Source organism: Prionailurus bengalensis, chromosome D1, assembly GCF_016509475.1.
Source record: "Prionailurus bengalensis isolate Pbe53 chromosome D1, Fcat_Pben_1.1_paternal_pri, whole genome shotgun sequence".
Classification (NCBI taxonomy): domain Eukaryota; kingdom Metazoa; phylum Chordata; class Mammalia; order Carnivora; family Felidae; genus Prionailurus; species Prionailurus bengalensis.
The window spans coordinates 11,645,060-11,668,741 of record NC_057346.1 but is presented as its reverse complement, the minus strand read 5'-3'; the positions used below and the strand labels follow the sequence as shown (position 1 = coordinate 11,668,741).

Genomic DNA, 23,682 nt, shown 5'->3' with positions numbered 1-23,682 from the left:
TTTCAGGCCCAGAGCTCACGTCCTTTCTGCCACGCCTGTTTCGCTTCACCTCCTCGCAGCGTCTTCATCTGTCAAGTGGTGAATGTACCTTCCTTTTCTACTTCATCTGATTTGTGAGAAAGATCCAATATGATGGTGGTAGAATTTTGCAAACTCTAAAGCTCTATTACAAATGTGAGTTCTCACTGCATCTATACGTGTGTCTCAGGGACTGTACTGAGCATCCATTGCACCTAAAATAAGGCACCTCTTAAAGCTGTCGTCTTCTAGCATCTCTGGGTTGCACAAGAAAACACTGTTGCCCTGATGGGGTCACGGATCTCTGGTCGCTTCTGGATCCTCCTTGGCACCTGACAACAGGTCGTTTCTAAGTAAGTGGCCCATTTGCCTTCGTTGGAAGAGTTTTAATCCACTCTACTCTTCCCTCACTACCGTATGCACCTCCAAACTCTTCTGTCTCTCCTTCGGGCTACACGATCTCAAACCCCCCACTTCCAGGTTCTCGCCATGAGAGTGGGAAACCCTGCCAGAACTGAGAGCTGGTGCAGGTTGCCCAGAAGGTCCTGTCCTGGAGTGGCATTCTCACAGTGTCCACTTATAGTCAGTCTCAGGGTAGAAACCCCTCTGGGCTCAGAGGCAGGACTCTGCCTTCCCCGGTTAGCAGAGCAAGCAGCAGGCAGGCCCCTCGGGAAAGGCATCCACTGCGCTGACAGCCGCTCAGTGTTCAGGCCACTTGCTCCCCAGGGATGTCCTAGAGCACCCCCAGCAGCCTCACTCGGGAAATGTGCTGACTGTGGGCAGGAGAGAGGGGCTGGTCTCTTGGGGTTGTGATGATGGCCTCAGAAGCATCTGAGTGTGAGTGTGGAGGGGGTCTCTGGGCATCTTTTATAAACACAGACTCAGCCTGATGTGATGGGGCACAGTTGGCTAAAAGGCAATGGAGAGCTTACCGAAGGCCCCGTCTGTGTGCAGGGAAGGCTGGGGCACCTGTCCTGTCCCGGGCATTGGAGGGACCTGGGGCATTCCCTTCAGATGTGGGTTCAAGAGAGCCTTGGACCTTGCAGGCTTATGCTGGTTCTGTAAGGGGATTATTAAGGGACTCCTCCCATCTTCTGTCTCCTATCTTCTGCCTTTTTTTTTTTTAACTTTTTTTTTTTTTTTTTTTACCAATTGTTGTGACACCAGTGCTGAGCATGTCAAAGATAACAAAGAGCCCAAGGTCAAGGTGCTGCTTCTAAGAGAAATGATTCTAAATTGCAGATCTAATTATGTCATTTGCTCCCCATCTGCATGCTGTCCCTCTCCCCTACTCACTTAAGACTATCCAGATACGCTTAGGACAATGTCCAGAGTCCTTGAAGCGCCTATAATCCACTACCCAGGCTCGCCTCCCACCAACGAGCCTCCCCCTTCCTTTCTGCTCCAGCTACACTGATCTTTCTGAGGCATAGAACTTGGCTGCTCTCTCTGTCCGCAGCAACTTGTCTCCCCTTCCTCCTTGTAAAGTCCTCAGGTTAGACACGACTTCCTCTAGGACTGCCTCCTGCCTTGGGCTTTAGACTTTCCTCCTCTGTGCCCCTCAACACCTCAATTTGCATGCCTCCGAGAAAACAGATCAGATGTTTTATAATCACAAATACTATTTTCTCTTCCCATGGAAAGAGTTCTTTTTTTTTTTTTTTTTTAAGATTTAAAAAATATATTTATTTATTGGGCGAGCACAAGTGGGGGAGGGGCAGAGAGAGGGGGACAGAGGATCTGAAGCGGGCTCTGCATTGACTTGCTGACAGCAGCAAGCCCGAACTCACAAACCGCGAGATCATGATGGGAGCTGAAGTTGCTGCTTAACCGACTGTACCACCTGGGCGCCCCACGTGAAAACAGTTCTAGTAGGACAAGGACTGCTGTGACCCCTAACACTTGTTAGGTCCTTAGTGAATGAATGAATGAATGAATGAATGAATGAGTGGCAACCTGTCCAGTCTGGAGCTATCTGGGTTTTTGAGAGACACAAACAGTGATGTCTACTGACATCTGTCCTTCCCCTGGGGTGGTTCCTACATTTCACGTCCCTTGCTTCTGCCGGTGGCCTCAGACCTCTCCTCATGCACAGAACCACCGTGCGGCTGCAGGGGGCCCCGGCCTCATCAGGGGTTCCTCGAAGCTCTGAAACGGAGTGTTTTTGTCTGGCCTCTCAGTATCTGTGAGAGCAGGGCACCCCTGGGGAAGGCATTGCCTCTAGGCTTCAGAATAATGGCTTGTAGAGACTCCTCAGGGCAGGCTTATCACAGAACAACTCACTGGATTCCCCCCCCCCCCCCTTATTTGATATTTTTCTGCTTCCTACAGTTGGTGAAACCTTTTGAATCCTAGCTGCCAGCTCTTGCGGTAGAGTGGCCCGGGGCCTCCCCAGGGTTGCCCTGCTGGCCGGGTTTTGAGCAGGGAGGATGACTCTGGGCTGGCTCTGCATCTCACAGGCCTGGATGAGAAGGGGTGGGTCACCCACTCCCCTGAGCACGGCTGGAAGATAAAACTCTGTTGATGCTCTGGTGAAGGCTAAGGTGATAAAATTTCAAAGCCAGCCCAAGAGGGAGGTAGGGAAGGTAGTCATAGGATGACAGCTATTTAAAGCAATTGATCCCTGGAATCCACAGTGCTGGCCTTGCCCCTGGACTTGTTCTTGAGGGTATCACACTGGCTCTGTTTTGGCCCCAGGCCCCTGCAGGCAGTGGGATTACCGTGTGCTTGGTTTTGAACTAAACCGTCTAGTGTTTGAGCTTGATGTCTGCTGGAAAAAATACCGCACGCAGGTTTCTCTCTCTCTCTCTCTCTCTCTTTGGTTTTTTTCAAATCCATTATGGATTTTATTGTGGCATGATGTGATTTGAATGCACACGAACCAGTGCCTTTGAATGAAAAATATAAGCTATAGTAGTGAAGGCTGTTGATTTGCGCTCTGACTCTGTCCTTTCGGTTTGGTGTGCACACTGTACGTATATATATGTATTTTTAATCAAGCATGATTAAGTATTTATTTTTGGTTGGGAACCATCTGCCACCTCTAACAGGGAAGGCATAGAAACCCACAGAAAGTTCTTTCTCATCATACTCACTTTCTGGCTGGTAATGGGATGTGATGGGTAAATAACAACATTTGCAGGCTTTTGTGGGGCTTTGCTAAGAATACTGCAGTATTCTGTGTGCCTTCGTGAAACGATCAGAAGGTCACTTACGGGTGAGGAAGTAGGAGCTGGATTAAGGAGTTGAGAATTCTGCTCTGATTCCTTCAGAGGGGAGGGGAGAACTCAGGGGTGGACGTAAGCCTGGCCTTTCGAGGGTCCTTTCAGGGCAGGAGAACAGGACGAGCGGGCTTGGGGTGAGAGGAGAAGCTGAGATGTCCCCGAGCAGGACAGTGAGGCTGAATGGGGGTCTTGCAAGAGAGATGGTGGTTTCTGGGCTGAACAACTTCAACTCTGTGGTTCGAATGTAGAGACCTTCAAGATCAAACTGTCTGCCTTTGCCCCCTCCATACCGAGGAGGAAACGGGACTTGAGAGTGGAAGTGAGAAGCAGGAAGTCATGCAGCTATGTAGTGAAGGGCAACAGGACACTGACCGAATCTCTGCCTGGTTGTGAGAGGGGTGGATGAGGGGTGGTTTCAAGGAAGCCTCAAAGAGTAGCATGGGTTTGGGGGAGAACGGCCAGGCAGGCGGAGGGGAGTAAAGCTTTCAGGATGAGGAAGTGTGTTGCTTCCTGTCAATATCCGAGCGTCTTAAGTTCTGAGGTTCTCTAGAAACGATAAAGACGCCTTTCTGCTGGTGGTAACGTGGAAAGTTAAGGAACTTTGCAGGGAAGAATAAAATGACTTCTCAAGATGGACTCAAAGGGATACATTTAGAGCTAGGTTTGTACAGATGACAGAAGGGACGTCTCTTACTTTCATAATGTATGTCAGCAGGCTTAGGCGGTCGAATGGTGCCCCCCTCCCACCAAATACATCCATGTTCTAATCCCTGGAACCTGTGAGTTTGACCTTAGTTGGAAAAATGGCCTTTGCGGGTATAATTAAGTCGCCCCTGCTTTTCCACTGGTCTTTTTCTCTCCAAGAAGTGCTCAGAGAGCTCTCCGAGTGTGGGAAGGTAAGTACCTGTTGATGGCTCCTCCGGGCCCCAGATCCCTTTTCAAAATGAATGTAAAAAGACTCTAATAAATTTAACTTTAAGGTTTCATTTTAACACGCCAAAATTTTGATTCTGACAGGGAGTGACTCACTGAATTCTTCAAAGTGTTTGAGCCGTTTTCCATATTCATTGGGTCCAGATGCTGGATGGCTGTTTCAGTAAAACGAGCTGACATCCTAAGAGCAAAGGCCCATGGGTCCCTACCTTCCTTGTCGAAGCCCCCTTACAACGACTGCTGGGAAATGCAGTGATTTTGCAAAGTGGAGCTTATTCAACATGCTGAGAAAAAGGGGATTATCATGTTGGCAGCGTCTCAGTAGTAGCTGAAAAGGGGGAAGTTCCTGCGCTCTTGTGATAGGGTGGTTTTAGGGGAGAAGTTAGTAAGTGAGGTCTGGACAAGGATTGGTCAGAATTTGCAAACGGGTGAATGGTCGGTGGTCTTGTCTCTCGAACCTGAGTTCATATGGAATTACTGTTAAATCATTTTCATCATGGAGCCCATGGGTGTGTAGGAGCTGGCGGTTACATTATTTTGATCTTAGGTTGTATAGCAAAGCGTGGTTTCATACAATTGATCTCTTTTGCAAATTCTAGTACAGTTTTGCTATTCATGGATTCAGTTTTATTTTTGCCCTCTGAAGGCAGGAGAATATGATTTCTTAAGAGCTGCTACTTCTTTGATTCAGTCCAGGAGGAGATCCCTGATGGAGGCTAGAAGGGATACATGTTCCCAATGGAAGCTTCCCATTTTCTGCCTCCTCAGGTTCTACCTGAGATCGTCTGAATCTTCTTGCTGAATTAGGGACCTCCAAGGACCTGGCTCCCACCACTCACCAGCCACTGCCATCACTCCCCTCTTCCAGGGCCACCACCCACCCTCTCTCACCATCACCCATCACCCCCCCACCCCCACTCCCCTGCTACCTACATCACCGTCTCACCATCACAACCAGAGCCACTTTTTAAGCAAACACTGGATTCCAGGACCTGGGATGCGTGGGGTTGGTAACCATCATTCTGTTCAATCTCCACTGCAGCTTTTATTATGGATTAGTAGTTCTTGAGCAGAAAGATATTGATGGATCCCAGCCTAGAAGTACTGAGACGGAAGCTCTTGGATGAGAGCTCAGGAATCTGTATTTTAAAAATATTCCATAGATGATTTGGGTGCATACGCAGCATTCAAGAACCCCAGTTGTAAACAATATTTTCCCTGGCCCGATGGACAGGGGATGAAGAAACGATTTCCCCTGTGATCCCAGGAATTGCTATATCTGAGATGAGTTTGGGAAGTAGTCTTACAGGTCAAGGAAAAAGAATGGCTTCTGTTTAGCCACCTATTGTTTATCTCATTTTATGGAGGAGGAAACTCAAGTCCAGAAAGGTTAAGTAAATCGCCTAAGCTCACACAGCTCTCAAGGGCTGAGCTAGGATTCAGAGGCCGATCTGCCTTTTGCCAGGTGCTGGGCTCTTTCCTGAACACTTTCCAGTTGCCTTCAGGAAGCTCCTCTCAGCCTGGCCTAGGCACTCGTCTAACAGACAAGCCCCTCACGTTCCCGCTTCTCCACCAGTGGAAACGTAGCTTCCCAACCCAAAATGACCTCTCTGCTGCCCTACCCTTTATGAACAAAGCATCTCACCATCGACACCTTCCTTCCTCTTCTGCGGCCCCTTGCAATACTCTGTCCTTCTCCCTGGAACCCAGGTTTGAGACTTTAATATTTTGTCTCCTTGTTTACCTCTCTCCAGCTATCACTTCCTGTCTTTCTTCCAACATATTTCTTGCCTGTCTTTCTTTAATTCCACTGCTATTGTACTTGTCCTCATGCTGTCTGAAACCTTGTACATCTCTGAAAGTGGCCTTAGTGACACCTCTAGTTTCTTTTCCATGCCATCTACTGTAAGATCATAGAAAATATACATGTTCATCTCTGCCTCTGGTTCCTGATATAGAGCCCCCCAAACCATGTAAATTCCTATGTGATAAGAGAAATAGGAACATCTTTTGCTGTAATGAGGTGGCTCTGGGAGGCTGCTGGATGACTCCTGATCCTAAAATGCATCCAGCCCAAACTGCTCATCCCAGGCCCTCGTGAAGGGGGCTCGACTGAGTCTGCACGTTTATTAAAAAAATCACAAATGATAACAAACCTGTTTTTGTTTTAAAATTTTTTTTTTCAACGTTTATTTATTTTTTGGACAGAGAGATACAGAGCATGAACGGGGGAGGGGCAGAGAGAGAGGGAGACACAGAATCGGAAACAGGCTCCAGGCTCCGAGCCATCAGCCCAGAGCCTGACGCGGGGCTCGAACTCACGGACCGTGAGATCGTGACCTGGCTGAAGTCGGACACTTAACCGACTGCGCCACCCAGGCGCCCCCTGTTTTTGTTTTAAAATTACTGTACAAACAGGGGCGCCTGGGCGGCTCAGTTGGTTAAGCATCTGACTTCGGCTCGGGTCATGATCTAGTGGTTTGTGAGTCTGAGCCCTGCATCAGCCCCTGTGTTGGCAGCTTGGAGCCTGGAGCCTGCTTCAGATTCTGTAACTCCCTCTCTCTCTGACCCTCCCCCACTCGTGCTCTCTCTCTCCCCCTCTCAAAACTAAATAAACATTAAAACATTTTTTAAATTATTGTACAAACAGCTAAACAATTTTGACATCCACTTAATTTTACTCTTACTGAAACATTAACAGATTGCCTTCAACATAATGTCAGTGTTGATAAAAATCAAGTGAATTTGGACACAAACACTTGCTCTAATTTCATATAACATGAACATTTCTAATATTTATTTAGTTTCCTTTCTTAGAAATAAATTTCTTTCTACATAATTATGATTTTTGTAATGTTCAATATCCAACTCTCAGAAGTATCCTTTTATATGCGCTTTCTGCAATTTCAAAAATGGTTGCTTTTTACTTTATATTCCACTTGAGATAAGATTTCTAACTTAACACAATCATCTCCAGTTAAGTGTATAAAATAGGCCCATTAATTCTAGCAACAAATGTATAATCAGCTTTTAGGAAAAAAAGAATCTTTGGCTGTTTCAGGAAGCATATTACTACCCTCCCCCCAACCCTCGCAAATAATAACTTGTGTTACATTGACAATTCTGTAAATTTAGATGTGATTTTCATCTCCACTATAATTCAGAACTTTAATTTGTCAGTAGTGAAACTAGTTTATACACACAGTACGACTTAAATACTATTTTCTGGCAAAAGGCCATTCTGTGTGTTAGAGTAACCCTGACTAATATATAAGCAATTACTTTTACCTACTCTTGTCTCAGATGTTCAGAAAATCTCGCCTTTTTGGCTTCTTGGGCTGGATCCCAGATGGCGTGATAGGTTAGTAGCACTCTCTAGCCACCCTAAGTAACGCTAGCCATTATATCAACCCTCAAATATCAGTGGCCCATCAACATAAAATTTTATGTTGATGGGGTTGGGTTATGCTGTCGGATGTCTCCTTCCAAGTGGTGACTCAGGGGCCCAGCCAGGCTCCTTCTCTTTTGTGGTTCTGCCAGGCTCTCTGATGGAATTTGGTGTGGGATTTGCTGGGGGCCTGGAAGTGGCACACATCACTTTCTCCCACACCCTATTGACCAGAACTCCATCACTTGGCCAGTCTATGACAAGGGGTCTGGGAAATGGTGAGGCACACACAGATTTGGGTGAGGTCCACCAGCTTCTAAAATGGGGCTGCCACACACTATCAACAGTAGCTAAAGTATGGAAAGAACCCAAGTGTCCATCAACTGATGATAAAGAAGATGTGGTACATATATACAGTGGAATATTACTCAGCAATTAAAAAGAAAGAAACCTTGCCATTCTCTTATCGGAGAAAGACAAATATCACACGATTTCACTCATATGTGGAACTTAAGATGCAAAACAGATGAACATAGGGGAAGGGAAGCAAAAATAAGATGAAAACAGGGAGACAAACCATAAGAGACTGTTAAATACAGAGGTTGCTGGAGGAGTTATGGGTTGGGGGATGGGCTAAATGGGTGATGGGCATTAAGGAGGACGCTTGTTGGGATGAGCACTGGGTGTTATATTTAAGTGATGAATCACTAAATTCTATTCCTGAAATCATTATCACACTATATGTTAACTAACTTGGATTTAAATTTTTAAAAATGTGAAAAAAATAAAAATGGGGCTGCTACATTCACCCTCATAGAATCTGGATGCCTTGGGAACTAGGGTGGGAAGGTTTCACTTTCTGAGTCTTCATTAGAATATAGAACTCCCTGGAGATTCAAATAGGAGTCAGGAACCCTGAATTGCCTCTCTGGTCTGCAGCCCATGGTCCCAGATGAGGTCTACCTATAGGTTTAAAACCTTAAAACCTTAGGTTACCTATAGGTTTAAAACCTTAAAACCTTAGCTACCTATAGGTTTAAAACCTTAAAAACATTTTAATTACCTAACACAAAACTCATGAACAGGAAGAATGGGAAGAACCGTAGGGCAAACATTTATGCTAAGAGACTTGGATCAATTAATAAATTTACCTTTACTTGTTTACAGTTGACTGAATCAGTTATGTCATTTTGGACTCTTCAGGTTTAAACGCACTGAAGCTGTTCTCCAGCTTCAGTGTGCATAAGACTCACCTGTGTACCTTGTCCAAGTGTGGATCCCAATTTAGTTGGGTTGAGATCCTGTGTTTTTAGCAAGCTTCTAGGTCGTGCCCATGGTGCTGGTCTGAGGGGAACCCTGAGCAGTGAGGCACCGAAGTAGCACATAAAACAGGGCATTATCCCGACTCACTTTTGTGTCATGTTCAATATTAGTCTGTATGTGTGTGCTAACAGATACAACATAACCTAACATATAAAAATAAGTGCTCTGGAGTTAGTAAGACATGGGTGCGAATCCTGCCACTGTCATCTGTTGGCTTTGTGAACTTGAGTGAATGATTGAAGGCTCCAAGTCTCTGATTCCTCCTCTATGAAGAGCCGTGAACAATACCTGCATCCAGTGATGCGAGGTTTAAAGGGAAGTCTTGGGTGAGTCTCTGGCACAGAGTTGGCAGTGAATGAGAGGAGGTTATTGCTCTCCCCTCCCTTTTGGTATCAGCGAAGCAATCATGTGGCTGGCTTGCAGAAGAATTTCTGGTCCTGGCCCCAGATTAAAAAATAAAAACCCATTACGTTGCCGAGCCCGGTGTGGCCTGGTCCTTTCAGACTTAGGCAACTGACTCGAGTTCTCCCATCACCAGAACCCAGGATTCTGTCTTGAGTTCTGGTACTGATTTCAGTTGAAGCATCCAGAACCTTTGTGCTTTGTCTCTTTCAGTCTGGGAGTCACATTTATCTTTCATGCACTGTATTTGACTGACCTCTGTGTCTCTGGGCACAATCACTGGAGTCCCCAGTCTCTGGGACCACATGAAATAAGCTTACTGATTTGTTTGCCAGATTCCACATGCTAACCCTGTGGGTTTATAATCTACTTGTCCAACTTTTTAAAAAGTCATTTTAAAATTTTTGTTTATTTCATTTTTTATTAAAATATTTTTTTAGTGTTTATTTTTGAGACAGAGACAGAGTGTGAGCAGGGGAGGGGCAGAGAGAGAGGGAGACACAGAATCTGAAGCAGGCTCCAGGCTCTGAGCTGTCAGCACAGAGCCTGACGTGGGGCTCCAGCCCACGACCCCAAGACCATGACCTGAGCTGAAGTCGGACACTTAACCGATTGAGCTGTCCAGGTGCCCCTATTTATTTTTTTTTAGTTTACTTATTTATTTTTAGAGAGAGCATGAGCAGGGGAAGGGTAGAAGAGAGGGGGGAGAGAGAGAATCCCAAGTAGGCTCCACTCTGTCAGCATAGAAGCCAATGCAGAGCTCGTTCTCATGAACTGTGAGATCGTGACCTGAGCTGAAATCAAGAGTCGGACACTTAACTAACTGAGCCACCCAGGTGCCCCTGTGATTTTCCACTTTTAATAATGAATACTATTACATATAACGCATTCCATTTACATTTACTATGGGAAATTTCAAACACGTACAAAAGTGCAAGAGTGTAACAAGTAGCCACGTCCTCATGATCCTGCTTTACCAACAATTTACTTACAGCCCATCTCGTTTCATACCATCCCCACTCTTATCTCTCCATCCCTACGTTGTTTCCAGGCAAATCCTAGAGATCCTACCATGTTATTCATAAATATTCTGTTTGCATCTTTAAATGATGAGTGACCTATAAAAATAACTGTAATATCATTACCTAAATTATGAATAATTCCTTAATATGACCAGGTATCCAGTTAGTGTTCAAATCAATCCTATTGTATCCTAATTTATTTATTTATTTTTATGGTTCTTTCAAATCAAGATCCAAATAAGGTCCATACCTCACAACTAGTTGATGTTTTTAAATCTCTTCTTCATTGCTAGCTTTCTTCTTCCTGTTTTTCCCTTCTTTGCAATTTATCTGTTGTACTAACAGGGTGATTTGTTTGTAGAATTAGTTTCCTATTTTCAAGATTTTGCTCATTGTGTGCTCATGGTATCATTTACCTTATCTCTTCCACCTGTATCTACTGAATTTAGTAGCTAAATATAAAGTATCAGATTTTATATATGTGTATACACACACACACACATATTTTAAAGTAGGTTCCACACCCACTGTGGGGCTTGAACTCATGACCCTGAGGTCAAGAGTCCCATGATCTACTGACTGAGCCAGCCATGTGCCCCCAGTGTCGATATTTTAAGAAAAAATCCATCCTAGGCAATGTTGTATACTTTTATCGAGAGGCATATAACATTGGTTAGCTGTTGTATTGTTAGTGCTTATTGTATTGGTGGGTATTGCTTCGATCTGTCCTACAAAATAGAAGCATAATTCAAGCCATATAAGTAATTTAAAATTTTCTAGTAGTTATATTTAGAAAAAGTAAAAAGAAACAGGTAATATTAATCTTAATAATATATTATATTTAGTCTAATATGTTTCAAATATTATCATTTCAACATGAAATCAATAGAAACATTACTAATGGATTATTTTACATTCTTTTTTTTAAATGAAGTCTTTGAAATTCAGTGTGGATCTTACACTTAAAGCACATCTCAATTCGAACTTGCCACATTTCAAGTGCTCGGTAGCCACATGTGGCTACTGGCTACCATACTGGACAGAACTACTATGGGCTGGATCCGTTCTCCACTGGAGGATGCATATTCACGATATTCTAATTCTAGCATGCTGCCTTCATTTTTTAGCTGCCAGACAGCTGAAAAAGAAAGTTACCCTCATCAATTATTTGCTTTTCTTGAGATAGTTCACAAAAAAAGGGGCAAGATAGATCTTGATTTTTTTGTTGTCGTTATTTGCCAGTTTTCAGGTAATGGTTCCCTAGAATTCTCCAAAGATAACCATCCAATGAAGTTTTAAAAAAAATTTAACGTTACAAACTCATGGATTTAAACATAATTTGATGTGTTTAAATAATTGTATTTATTCTTACTGATGCTCAAAGTGTTCCATCTTTCGCCCATAGGAGCCTCTTCAAGTTGGCTCCTGCATGTCCTAGACATGGCCCTGGTTGTCTTTGATAGGTCTCTGGTAAGATAAGATCTTCTAAGCTCCTATTGCAAATTTCCTGTCTAAGACCTAGAATCCGCCATTTCTCCTTAGAGCCCTGGTTCATTTTAGGGAGAAATGACTATAAAGGTCATAGTCTAGTGCTAGGATTTGCTCATTGCTCTAGGTTTAGCCATTGCTTTTGGTCTTTTCAATGGTCAAAGCTAGAAAATACATACAAAAAATATCATTAGTTAATACTGATACTTCCAGTGCAAATTCAGGACTGCAGGGGTTTTAATCTTTTTAAGACTTCGTGTTTTTTTTTTTAGAGCAGTTTTACGTTCACAGCAAAATTGAGGGCAAGGTGTAGAGATTTCCCATATACCACTTAACCCCACACATGCATAGCCTCCCCCATTATCAATATCCCTGACCAGAGAGTCACTTTGTTATAGTTGATCAACCTACAGTGATATATCAAAATTGGTGTTGTACCTTCTGTGGATTTGGACAAATGTATAATGACATATATCCATTATTATAGTATCATGTGGAGGATTTTCACTGCCCTGAAAAGTCTTCTGTCCCCATCCCAACTTCTGGGTACCAGTGATTTTTTTTTTTTAACCATATCCATAGTTTTGTCTTTTCCAGAACGTCCTATAGTTGGAATCACACAGTATGTAACCTTGAGAATGGAGACTCCATCTGATTTTTTAACTTCTTTTCTAGACTTCTTTCCTTTCCCTACACTGTTGCCAGTTTCTGGACTAAGAAACAAGAGCCAGCTTTCTGGTATAGAGCTCATGTCTCTGTTTATTCCTGCTACTCTAATTTTACTGTGAGGATCCTGGCTTTGGAAGCATCTTGCTTTGGCCCCTGGCCATTATCTGCTGAGGTCACCTGAGAGGCCGTGCTGTCATCACGGCCACCAGTCTGTAAGGGTCTGTCCTGGGGCTCGTCCAAGCCCCAGCTCCAGGAGGCAAACTGCAGATGGTTCTTCTATTTTTAGATCCTGGGATGTTGCCCATGAATGAGCCAGTGACCTGGAAGAGCCAATTCTCCCTCCAGTCTATGTTTCTGACTCCCTCATTTCCCTTATTGTTTTACTAGAATTTCCTTCTGTCTGTGGGACTGGGATGAAATGACCCAGAGTTAACTGAGCTGCACCTTAGTGCGGGGACACACGCCTTAAAATCCCAGGCACCTGCCAAGACTGTTCCTACCAAGACTGGTTTTAAGTATAACAGATCACACTTCTTGTTACATCAGGGATCCACAATTTTTGATCATGTTTTCCTTTGAGCACACACTCCAGTTTTTGCTTATGTTTTTATTCATAAGTTCTCTACCTGTACATTTGCACTAATGTATATGTTGTAAAGCCTATGGGAAATTTATAGGCTGAGAAAGTTGTGAAGAATGAGAAGGTCTCATATTCTTTTCTCATACTTCATAGATCTTCTGGCATATCCCATGGTGGAAATCACTGCTGCACGGGGAAAGTCACCACATAGTGGAATGAGGAAATGTTCTAGGGAGACTTTGTTGTGAGCTGTAATGCCAGCTATTGTTGGCATTATGAGGAATAATGGAAACGTTTTTGCTGGCCAAAGTATTTTCTCTTCCCCAAAAGATAGCAATATCTTAAAACCCTCTATTAGAGAAGTGATAACCTTTGGGTTAAGCATTGCCTTCTCTCTGAGGGCTCTTAAAACACAAATCCTCATGAGAGAAGTTGGCAGAAGGAGCATTTTACATCTCCAGGTCTTTGGGTTGGTGCCTAAATCCTTGCTTTCCTCAGAGTCCTGGATGCCAGACATTGTGCCTGGCACATAGGAAGAGCTCAAGAAGTATTTGTTGTGTGAGTGAATGAGTGAGGAAAGGGCACAGCAAGGAAAGACCAAAAAGGGCAAGAAGGAAAAAGGGTACTGGGAGATAGAGCACAGTTGAGTTTCCTCCTCTTCCTAATTTTGCTCCGGCTGGCTGGAGCCATCATTCAGCACAGAGTGGTTCCTCTCAGTACAGGGCTTCTCTTTCCCCAAGATTCTGTTTATCAGGGTGGCAGGGGAGCCTGGGTCCCTTCAGGTTTGAGAATGGACCCTCCACCATACAGACATCTGGAAAGAGGTCCCTCCTGCCTTTCCAATAAGCTTAGCAAAGTCTCTCTTCCATTTCTTACCACTTCAGTCTGTTCTGAGAGCATCTGTCTGTCTACAGACTCAGGGGGTATCTGTGGAACCAAAGAGGGATCTGCCCACTTTGGTATCTCGAGAACATTTCTTTTGGGTAAAAGAAGGAGGCTTCTTTCTCCAGAGAAGAGATGCATGGTGAAATGACTTCTACTCATCTAGTTAGCCTTTTGTTTGTTTCTTTTTTAACTCCTTCCCCCCAAACCAGAAGAGGCTTTTGACAGATTGGATTAAGATGATAGAGGGGAGCCTGGGTGGCTCAGTCGGTTAAGCGTCCGACTTCAACTCAGGTCATGAGCTCACGGTCCGTGAGTTTGAGCCCCGGGTTGGGCTCTGTGCTGACAGTTCTGAAGCAGGAGCCCGCTCCAGATTCTGTGTCTCCGTCTCTTTCTGCCCCTCCCTGCTCATGCTCATGCTCTGTCTCTCTCTCTCAAAAATAAACATTATAAAAAATTTAAAAAATGACAGACTGAGCCAGAGTATCTTTTCCCTTTGTTCTCTAGAGTTTCAGTGTGCACCCAGTTTCAAAGGTGCATGTGATGTGTAAGTACAGGTATACATGAGTGCGTCTCCAGAAACAGCACAATTTTTGAACTTCGATAAATTTATAGATCTACTTGGCCAAAATGGACATATTTGCCATATCGAACTTCCACATTCAGGAAAATGGTATGGTCTTCTTTAACATCTTCCAGCCATGTTGTACACTTATCATGTAGACCAGCTGAATTTTTATTTGTCTAATCCTAGGGATTTTATATTTTCTTTTACTGTTGTATATTGGTTATTTTTTCTGCTGTATTTTTTATGGTAGTAAAATATAAATAATGTAAAATTTACCATTTTAACAATTTTTAAGTGTACAATTCGGTGGCATGAAGTCCATTCGTAAGGCTGTGTAATCATCGCCACTGTCCATTTCCAGAAACTTTTCATCATCCCAAACAGGCACTGTGTACCTGTTAAACAGTAATTCCCCAACCCGTCCTCCCCCTCACCCCTGATAACCTCTAGTCTACTTTCTCTCTCTCTCTGTTTGCCTGTTTCAGGAACCTCCTATGAGTGGAATCGTATAGTATTTGTCGTTTTGTGACTGACTTATTTCATTTAAGCATAATGCCTTCAGGATTCATCCATGCTGTAGCATGTTTCAGGATTTCCTTCCATTTTATGGCTGAGCAATATTCCATTGTATGTATGTATCATATTTATTTAGTCATTTGTGATATATGTTTGGGTTGTTTCTACCTTTTTTTTAAAAAAAAAAAGCTTATTTATTTATTTTGAGATAGAAAGAGAACATAAGCAGGGGAGGGGCAGAGGGAGAGGGAGAGGGGGAGAATCCCAAGCAGGCTCTACACTGTCAGTAAAGATCCCAATGCAGGGCTCGAACCCGCGAACTGTGAGATCATGACTTGAGCCAAAATCAAGAGTCAGACACTCGACCGACTGAACTACCCAGGAACATGTGATTGTTTCTACCTCTTGACTGTTGTGAATAATTCTGCAGTAAACATGGGTGTACAAGTATCTGTTCGCTCAGTTCTCTTGGGTAAATACCTAGAAGTGGAATGGTTGGATCAGATGGTAATACTATATTTTACTTTTTTGAAGAAGTGCCAAAACGTTTTCCACAGTGGCTGCACCATTTTACATTTCCAACAGCAATGCATCAGGGCTCCAGTTCTCCACATTCCTGCCAACACACCTTGTTTTCTGGTGTTTTTATGATAGACATCCTAGTAGGTGACAAGTGACATCTCTTTGTGGTTTTGTTTGCTCTTCCCTAATGACCAGTGGTTTGGAGTACTGTATTTTTAAGTTGATTTTTGCTAGTTGACATCCTTATTTTTCCAAATAAATTGTAGAAGTATTTGTCAAGTTCCTCCAAAAATTCAGCTTACGTTCTAATTGGATTGCATTGATTTTATAGATTAATTTGGGGGAAAAGAGAGCTCTCCATTTAGTTGTCTTCTTTATATCTTTTAAACAAGCTTTAAACACTAATAGTATTTTAAATTTATGCCTTTAGAAGAATGTGCATTCTTTATTAGCTTATTTCCTGATTATGTTATCGATTTTGTCACTGTTGTGAATCATGTCTTTTTTTGTTTCTATTTCTAGATAGTTATTATAGATCCGCAGAAATGCTTCTGATCTTTGGAGACTGTTTTTGTATCCAGCCTCCTTGCTGAATTTTACAGTTTGGCATTCCTCATAGATGAGCATATAATTTGCAAATGATAGCAGTTTCATCACTTCCCATTGGGTTCTTACAACTTCTTTTTTTTTAATTAAAAAAATTTTTCATGTTTATTTATTTTTGAGAGAGGGAGAGAGGCAGAGAGGGAGGGAGACACAGAATCCGAAGCAGGCTCCAGTCTTTGAGCTGTCAGCACAGAGCCTGATGCAGCTCTCGAACTCACAAACTGTGAGATCATGACCTGAGCCAAAGTCAGACACTTAACCGACTGAGTCACTCAGGCACCCCTGAATTCTTACAACTTCTTGTTGTTGTGCTGTTATTAGTATGACAAGTCTTGGCCAGGATACCCAGAAATGGTGATAATGAACACCATGTCTAATCTAATCTTCTCTATTCAGTATGATATGTGCTGTATATTTGGGGCATAATTCCTTTATTAAGTTAAGGGAATTCCCTTTTATTTATTCTGAGGGTTTCTATCATAAGTATATGTGGAATTCTAATAAAATTAAAAATTTTGAAATCATTTAGTGTTTTTCCTTTAGTCTAGGATATGGATCATATCCAACGATTTCTGGTGTCAAATGATCTTTACATTACTGGGATAAACCTAATTTAATTATGACTTATTACTTTTTTATATTTTGTTGACTTTGGTTGGCTTATATTATATTTAAGATCTGGGGGATCTGTAAGTGAAAAAGAGCCATTCTCTTTATTTCTTCCTTTTTTATTAGGGTTTGGAATTAATCTAATACTAGTCTAATAGAACGAGCTGGGTAGCTTTTTCTTTTTCTCTACTTTCTGAAGCAAATTGTTCCAGATGTTTTTTGAGCTCTCGTCTGTAAAACCAACTGCCTGAGGCCATGTTTCCCCCTTGTGATAGGAGTGTGTGTCCCTTTTTTGTTGTTATTAATCATTTCAGTTTCTTTTCTTTTTTTTTTTTTTTTTTTTTAATGTTTATTCAGTTTTGAGAGACAGAGAGCAAGCAGGGGTGGGGCAGAGAGAGAGAGGGAGACACACAATCCGAAGCAGGCCCCAGGCTCTGAGCTGTCAGCACAGAGCCTGACACGGGGCTCGAACTCATAAGTTGTGAGATCATGACCTGAGCCGAAGACACCTAACTGACTGAGCCACCCAGGCACCCCAATCATTTCAATTTCTGTATTGGTTGCCAATTTGTTCAAATTTCCTAATTTTTCTTGAGTCAGTTTTATATTTTATACTTTTTCTATAAATTTTAAATATTTTAATGTTTTAAATATATTTTATCTTTGCTTTTATTTTACTAGTGAATAGCTATCCGTAATGCTCTTTTATATGATTATTTTGATCTCTTTGGTGTCTATAAGTATTTTCCCTTTTTTGATTCTGAATTTTGTATATCTGCATCTTTTTTCACGTTTATCAGTTCCTGATGGAGGTTAGTACATCTTAGCAATCTTTCCAAAAGTCCAGATTCTGGCTTGGTTTTTACTTACTTTGTAGTTGCTTCTGCTTTGGTCCAGTTGTTTATTGAATTCTGCCCTTACTTTTTCTCTTTCTTCTTCTTTTTTTTATATTTGTTCTATTGTTCATTCCCTAAATTCTCGAGTTAAAACCTTAGCTCCTTAGAGCGCTGGGTGTCATATGTAAGTGATTAATAACTAAATTTTACTCCTGAAGCCAATACTACACCATATGTTAATTAATCTTGGAAGGAAAAAAGCCTACAACCTTAGCTCATTTTTAATTGTTTTTTTTTTCTGATAAATAAGTTCAGAGCCATAAATTTTATTCTTCAGGCTGTTTTAGCTGTCTCTTAAATTCTGTCATGTACTTTTCCCATTATCATTCATTTCCAAGTATTTTATAATTTCCTCTATATTTTCTTATTAACCCAAGGGTTATTGAGTATCATGCCATTTACTCTCCAGATGTAAAGGCCTTAAAGGTATTAAAGTGATAGCTTATCACTTTAATCCATTGTGCTCAGATAATAATGTGTATAATGTTGATTTTTGGTACCTGTGTTGAGTCTCTCTTTCTGATCTGCTAAATGGTAAATTGTTTAAATGTTCAGTGTGTGCTCAAAAAAATGTGTTTTTCCCACTTGTTAGTCAGTTTTTTTAAGTTATTCTCCCTTCCCATATAATTATTATTTCAAGTGTGTGAATCATGTCATTTGAATATCCTCTGTCATCCCTTATTATTTGTCTGCTCATTTTCTTAGTTTCTTAGATGGTTGTACAAAAGTTTCTAATACAGGGGTGCCCGGGTGACTCAGTAGGTTGAGCACCCGACTTTGGCTCAGGTCATGATCTCACAGTTTGTGAGTTCGAGCTGTACACTGGGCTGGACACTGTCAGCATGGAGCCTGCTTGGGATCCTCTGTAGCTCTCTCTGCCCCTCCCCCACTGATGATCTCTGTCTTTCTCAAAAATAAATAAACATTTTTAAAAGTTTCTGAAATAATTTCTATATGTTTCTCCCTGTAGTTATGCTATTGCGTCTTATATCTTGAAGCTGTTCTTTAAAGGCATGTATGTTCAAAATTGTTACAGCTTTCTGATTTTGTTTTCCTTAAAAAACATCCCTCTTTATGATTTATTTTTGCTTTGAATTCAGTTTTATTTGACACTCAATTCACTCTCCTGCTTTATTTGGCTCGGAATTACTGCATATCCCCTTTCCATCCTTTTATTTGTAGCTTTCCTGTCACCTTGTATTTTATGAATATTCCTTTGAGAAAACATTGCCGATTATTATTTTTCAAAAGAGAAAAACCTTCCAGTCTGTGAATCTCTGTCTTCTGATTGCCGAGTTTCATCCATTACAAATTGTATTCGTTTCCTAGGGTTGCCATTTACAAAGTACCACAAACTGGGTTCTTAAAACAACAGAAACCCGGGTGCGAGGGTGGCTCAGTCAGTTAAGCCTCGACTCTTGGTTTTGGCTCAGGTCATGATCTCCTGGTTTCCTGAGGTCAAGTCCCGCACCGGGCTCTGCTCTGAGACTGTGGAGACTGCTTGGGATTCTCTGTCTCCCTCTCTCTCTCTGCCCCTCCCCAACTCACACTCTCACTGTCTCTCTCAAAATAAATAAATAAACTTAAAAAGAAAACACTTTATAAAAAGCAATGTACTGTTTTGTGGTTCTGGTGGCCAGAGGCCTGGAATCAAGGTGTCAGGAGAACCATGCTCCCTCTGAAAACTGCAGGAGAATCCTTTTCTATCTCTTCCTAGGCATTTCTTGGCTTGCTGCTGGATAATTCCAATCTCTGCCTTTGTTGTCACATGGCCTTCTCCCTGCGTCTCTGTCTTCTTGTGTCCATCTTTTTCTTAGGACACCAGTTATATTGAGTTAGGGTCCCACCCTGCTCCAGTATGATCTCATCTTAATTTGGCTGATTACGTCTGAGACAACCCTATTTCCAAATAAGGTTACATTCTGAGGTACTGGGGTTTAAAAGTCCAATGTGTCTTTTTTGTGGGGACACAATTCAATCCGGAACACAAATTATGTAGTAGATTTTATATTAGTGTTTATTTCACTCCTCTTATTTCTAATTTATACTTACTGTATTTTACTTTTCTTTGCTTTTTTTCCCTTTCATGTCTTTCATCAGATACAGTTTTCTTCTGCCTGTTCGAAAACCTTGACTTCTATTTTTACTCATTTTGATGGTTATATTAAGCTTATTAAAAATCATATATGTGTTTATTTTTTCTCATAGGTTCTCTATCAGTGTTTATATGTTTCTCTATAACAAAATAAGTATATGCTCACTTTGCACTTGGCTCCCTTTGCAAAGAACTATTTTTCATCCACTGCTCATTTGTTGTGTTAGTGTTGCCCAGAGTTTATTTCCGGGTGTGTTATGAATACTTTTGATATTCTCTCTTTCTCTCTCAGTCTCACTCTTTTTCTCTCTCTATTTATTTTTAGCTCTAGCTCTCCTTCTCCCTCTACTTTTTATTTTTATTTTTATTTTTTTAATTTTTTTTTCAACGTTTATTTATTTTTGGGACAGAGAGAGACAGAGCATGAACGGGGGAGGGGCAGAGAGAGAGGGAGACACAGAATCGGAACCAGGCTCCAGGCTCCGAGCCATCAGCCCAGAGCCCGATGCGGGGCTCGAACTCCCGGACCGCGAGATCGTGACCTGACTGAAGTCGGACGCTTAACTGACTGCGCCACCCAGGCGCCCCCTCCCTCTACTTTTTAATACAGAATTAACTTTTTTAAGTTACTTATTGATTCTCATTTCATTTTTATCTCATAGTAGTGTTATGGATTCATTTCTTTTCCAATTAGAACACATTCGCTAAGAGAGAATTTTGTTTGTAAGAGACTTTCATGTATTAGCTTCTTTGGGCCTTTTATGCCCGAGATTATTTTTATGGCATATTTAAATCTTTGTTTTTGTTCAAGGTAGATCCTTGGCTTGAAGTTCATTAACACTTTGAAAAGAATACATGTCTGTCTTTTGGCCTGTGTTTTAACTATTGAACAGAAATTAGATGTCTATCAGATTCTCATTCCTTCATGAAGGACCATCTCCTTTTCTTTGGCAGCCTTTAGAGTTTTGCCTTTGTCTCCATGTTTTTATTTTTTTTTAAATATTTTTTTCAACATTTATTTATTTTTGGGGGGACAGAGAGAGACAGAGCATGAACGGGGGAGGGGCAGAGAGAGAAGGAGACACAGAATCGGAAACAGGCTCCAGGCTCTGAGCCATCAGCCCAGAGCCCGACGCGGGGCTCGAACTCACGGACCGCGAGATCATGACCTGGCTGAAGTCGGACGCTTAACCGACTGCGCCACCCAGGCGCCCCTGTCTCCATGTTTTTAAATGTTCTTGTAATGTGTCTAGGCATGAGTTTTCTCATGTCTTTCTGATTAGACACCCCATGAGCCCATGTAGCTTTTCATCTTTTTTTTAATCTTGGAAAATGCTTAGCTATTTTTTTCTTTGACACTTTCCTTTTTAAAATTTCTTTCTTTCTTTTCTTCAAGACTTCCTAGTATACAGGTGATAACACCTACATTTTATTAGCTTATTTTTCTATTTATTAGCTTCTAATTCTATATATTTCTTTTTTTTAAATTATTTTTAATGTTTATTCTTGACAGAGAGAGAACCAGAGCATGAGCAGGGGAGAGGCAGAGAGAGAGAGGGAGACACAGAATCCAAAGCAGGCTCCAGGCTCCAAGCTGTCAGCACAGAGCCCAATGCAGGGCTTGAACCCATGGACCGCGAGATCATGACCTGAGCCGAAGTCGGCTTAACCGAATCAGCCACCCAGGCGCCCCTCTGTTATATCTTTCTTATTCCCGGTGTCATTCTGGAGAAGACATCAACCTGATCACCTTGCTCACTTGTCTATGTTCCAGTGGAATCCATTTTTATTATTTACATCATCTATTGAATGCTTTGTTTCAATGATTAAATTTTTTGTATCTGGTGTTTCTATTTGATTCTTTTTAATAACTGCTTTGTTTTGCTTCATCTTACCATTGCCTTCTCTTATTTATTATACCTATTTTGCATTATTGATCAGTTTGTGCCATTGGTTCTAATTTATCCTGTGTTGATTGTGCAGTTTGTTGTCTTTCTTTTTACAGTGATGCTTCTCAGGTGGCTGGTGGATTTTGCCCGTGAGTTCATTTTCCCCTGGGATGTCAGAATCTTGGCTTGAACTGTGACAGGGCAGGAGACCTAGACCCACACCTCACTGTGAGCTGCTCCATTCTGAGTGAAGAAGGGAGCCGGACAACGAGAGGTGCACACAGCCTGGGCTTGCTCTCCCCACATTTGCCTCTAGACATAGCAATCCTGCCTGAGTTTCTAGCTGGCCTGTCCTATGGTTTTGGGACTTGAGACTACAACATCACCTCTTAGCTGAATTTCCACCCTGCCAGCTTTTGGCTGCTCCACAGAGTTTGGACTCACCCGCCCCCATAATTGCTTGAGCCAATTTACAAAAAATAAATCAATCTCTCTCTCTCTCTCTCTTTCTCCATTTCATTGTATAAAATATAATGTTATACATGTATATATTTGGTTCTGTTTCCCTGGAGAACCCTGACTGATACTGTGATCTTATTTGGAAATAGAGTTTTGCAGATGTAACCATGTTAAGACAAAGTCATTAATGTGCGCCCTAATCCAATATGCTTGGTGTCCTTATAAAAAGAGGAAACTGCCACAGCCTGTGAAGACAGAGACACACAGGGAGATGTCACACACAGTGACGGTGGAAGCAGAGAGTAGAGATACGGGGCTGCCGGCCAAGGACACCAAGGTGGCCATTCACCAACACAAGCTGGAAAAGGCAAGGAAGGATTCCACCCAGAGTCTCAGAGGGAGCTTGGCCTTGCTGACACCTTCATTTCGGACTTCTGTCTTCCAGAACTGTGAGAGAATGCATATTGGTTCTTTTAAGCCACCCAGTTTGTGGTACTCATCCCAGCGTCCTAAGGAAACGACCACCACCCCACACATAAACATTCATTCCAGAGGAATTAAACAGATAACCCATACACTTATTTTAACGACAGAGACTAATATCTAAAATGTAGATTACTGTCTAGATGCAGGCTAACTGGCTCACTTGGCAGATATCATCACTGTCTCTGTGTTGCATGGAGCCAGCCAGAGTCAGAGTCAAGATGTAAACCCATGAAGTCAACAGGAGAAAGAAAATGTTGGCAAAGGGAGGGGCTCTTCTCTGAAAGATACAAACCCAAGAGCCAAAAGCAAGAGAGGTCTGTTGCTTAACTACATGAAGACTGAACAGTTCAGTATGTCCAAGGCATCATAAACAAAGTTAGGACAAAGGACAGGTAAAAAGTACTTTCAGTATGTTTAATAGACAAAGCTGCTCTTTGTTTTGTTAACGAGGTGACTTTTGAAAGGCACCCAAAGCGGGGTCTGGGGGTGTATGGGGGTGGGGAGAGTGGGTAGGAGATGGAGGGGCTTGCTGCCAGGAGAACCAACCATGTGATTAGAGGGAAGGAACTTTAAATTCCACCTCCTGACCTCCGGGAGGGGAGGGAGGGGGGAGCAGCTGGAGGTTGACTTAGTTGCCAATGGCCAAAGATTTAACCAATTTTGCCTGTGTAATAAAGCCTCCATTGAAAACCTGAAAGGGCAGGGTTCAGAGAGCTTCTGGATGGTGAAAAGGCAGAGATTCAGGGAGAAGAGTGCACTCAGAGAGCATGGAAGCTCCACCCCCTTTCCCCATGCCTTTCCCTAAGCATCTCTTCTGTCTGGCTGTTCCTGAGTTATACCCTTTTATAATAAACTGGTAATCTAGTAAGTAAACTGTTTCTCTCAGTTTGTGAGCTGCTCTAAAAGTTAATTGAATCCTAGAAGGGGGTCATGGGGACCTCTGATTTAGAGCCGATTGATCAGAAGCACAGGCGACAGACAGCCTGCACTTGCAGATGTCTGAAGTTGGGGTGTGTGTGTGCAGCCTTGTAGGACTGAGCCCTTAGCCTATAAACCAAGAAGGGGGTTGTTAGAACCTCTATTTTGTAGCCTGCTGATCACCTGCAG

The 23,682-nt window shown here is 42.3% G+C and overlaps 1 protein-coding gene across 1 annotated transcript in view; it reads left to right on the top strand.

The window, feature by feature from the left end:
* The window catches only part of TMPRSS5 (transmembrane serine protease 5), a 71,818-nt gene extending 49,688 nt beyond the window's left edge, over nt 1-22,130 (top strand). Inside the window, exon 12 of the mRNA XM_043579369.1 lies at nt 21,747-22,130. Within this exon, the coding sequence (XP_043435304.1) occupies nt 21,747-21,749 (3 nt within the window). The 3' untranslated portion in view covers nt 21,750-22,130. The remainder of the gene's footprint in view (nt 1-21,746) is intronic.
* Nucleotides 22,131-23,682: the final 1,552 nt, after the last annotated feature.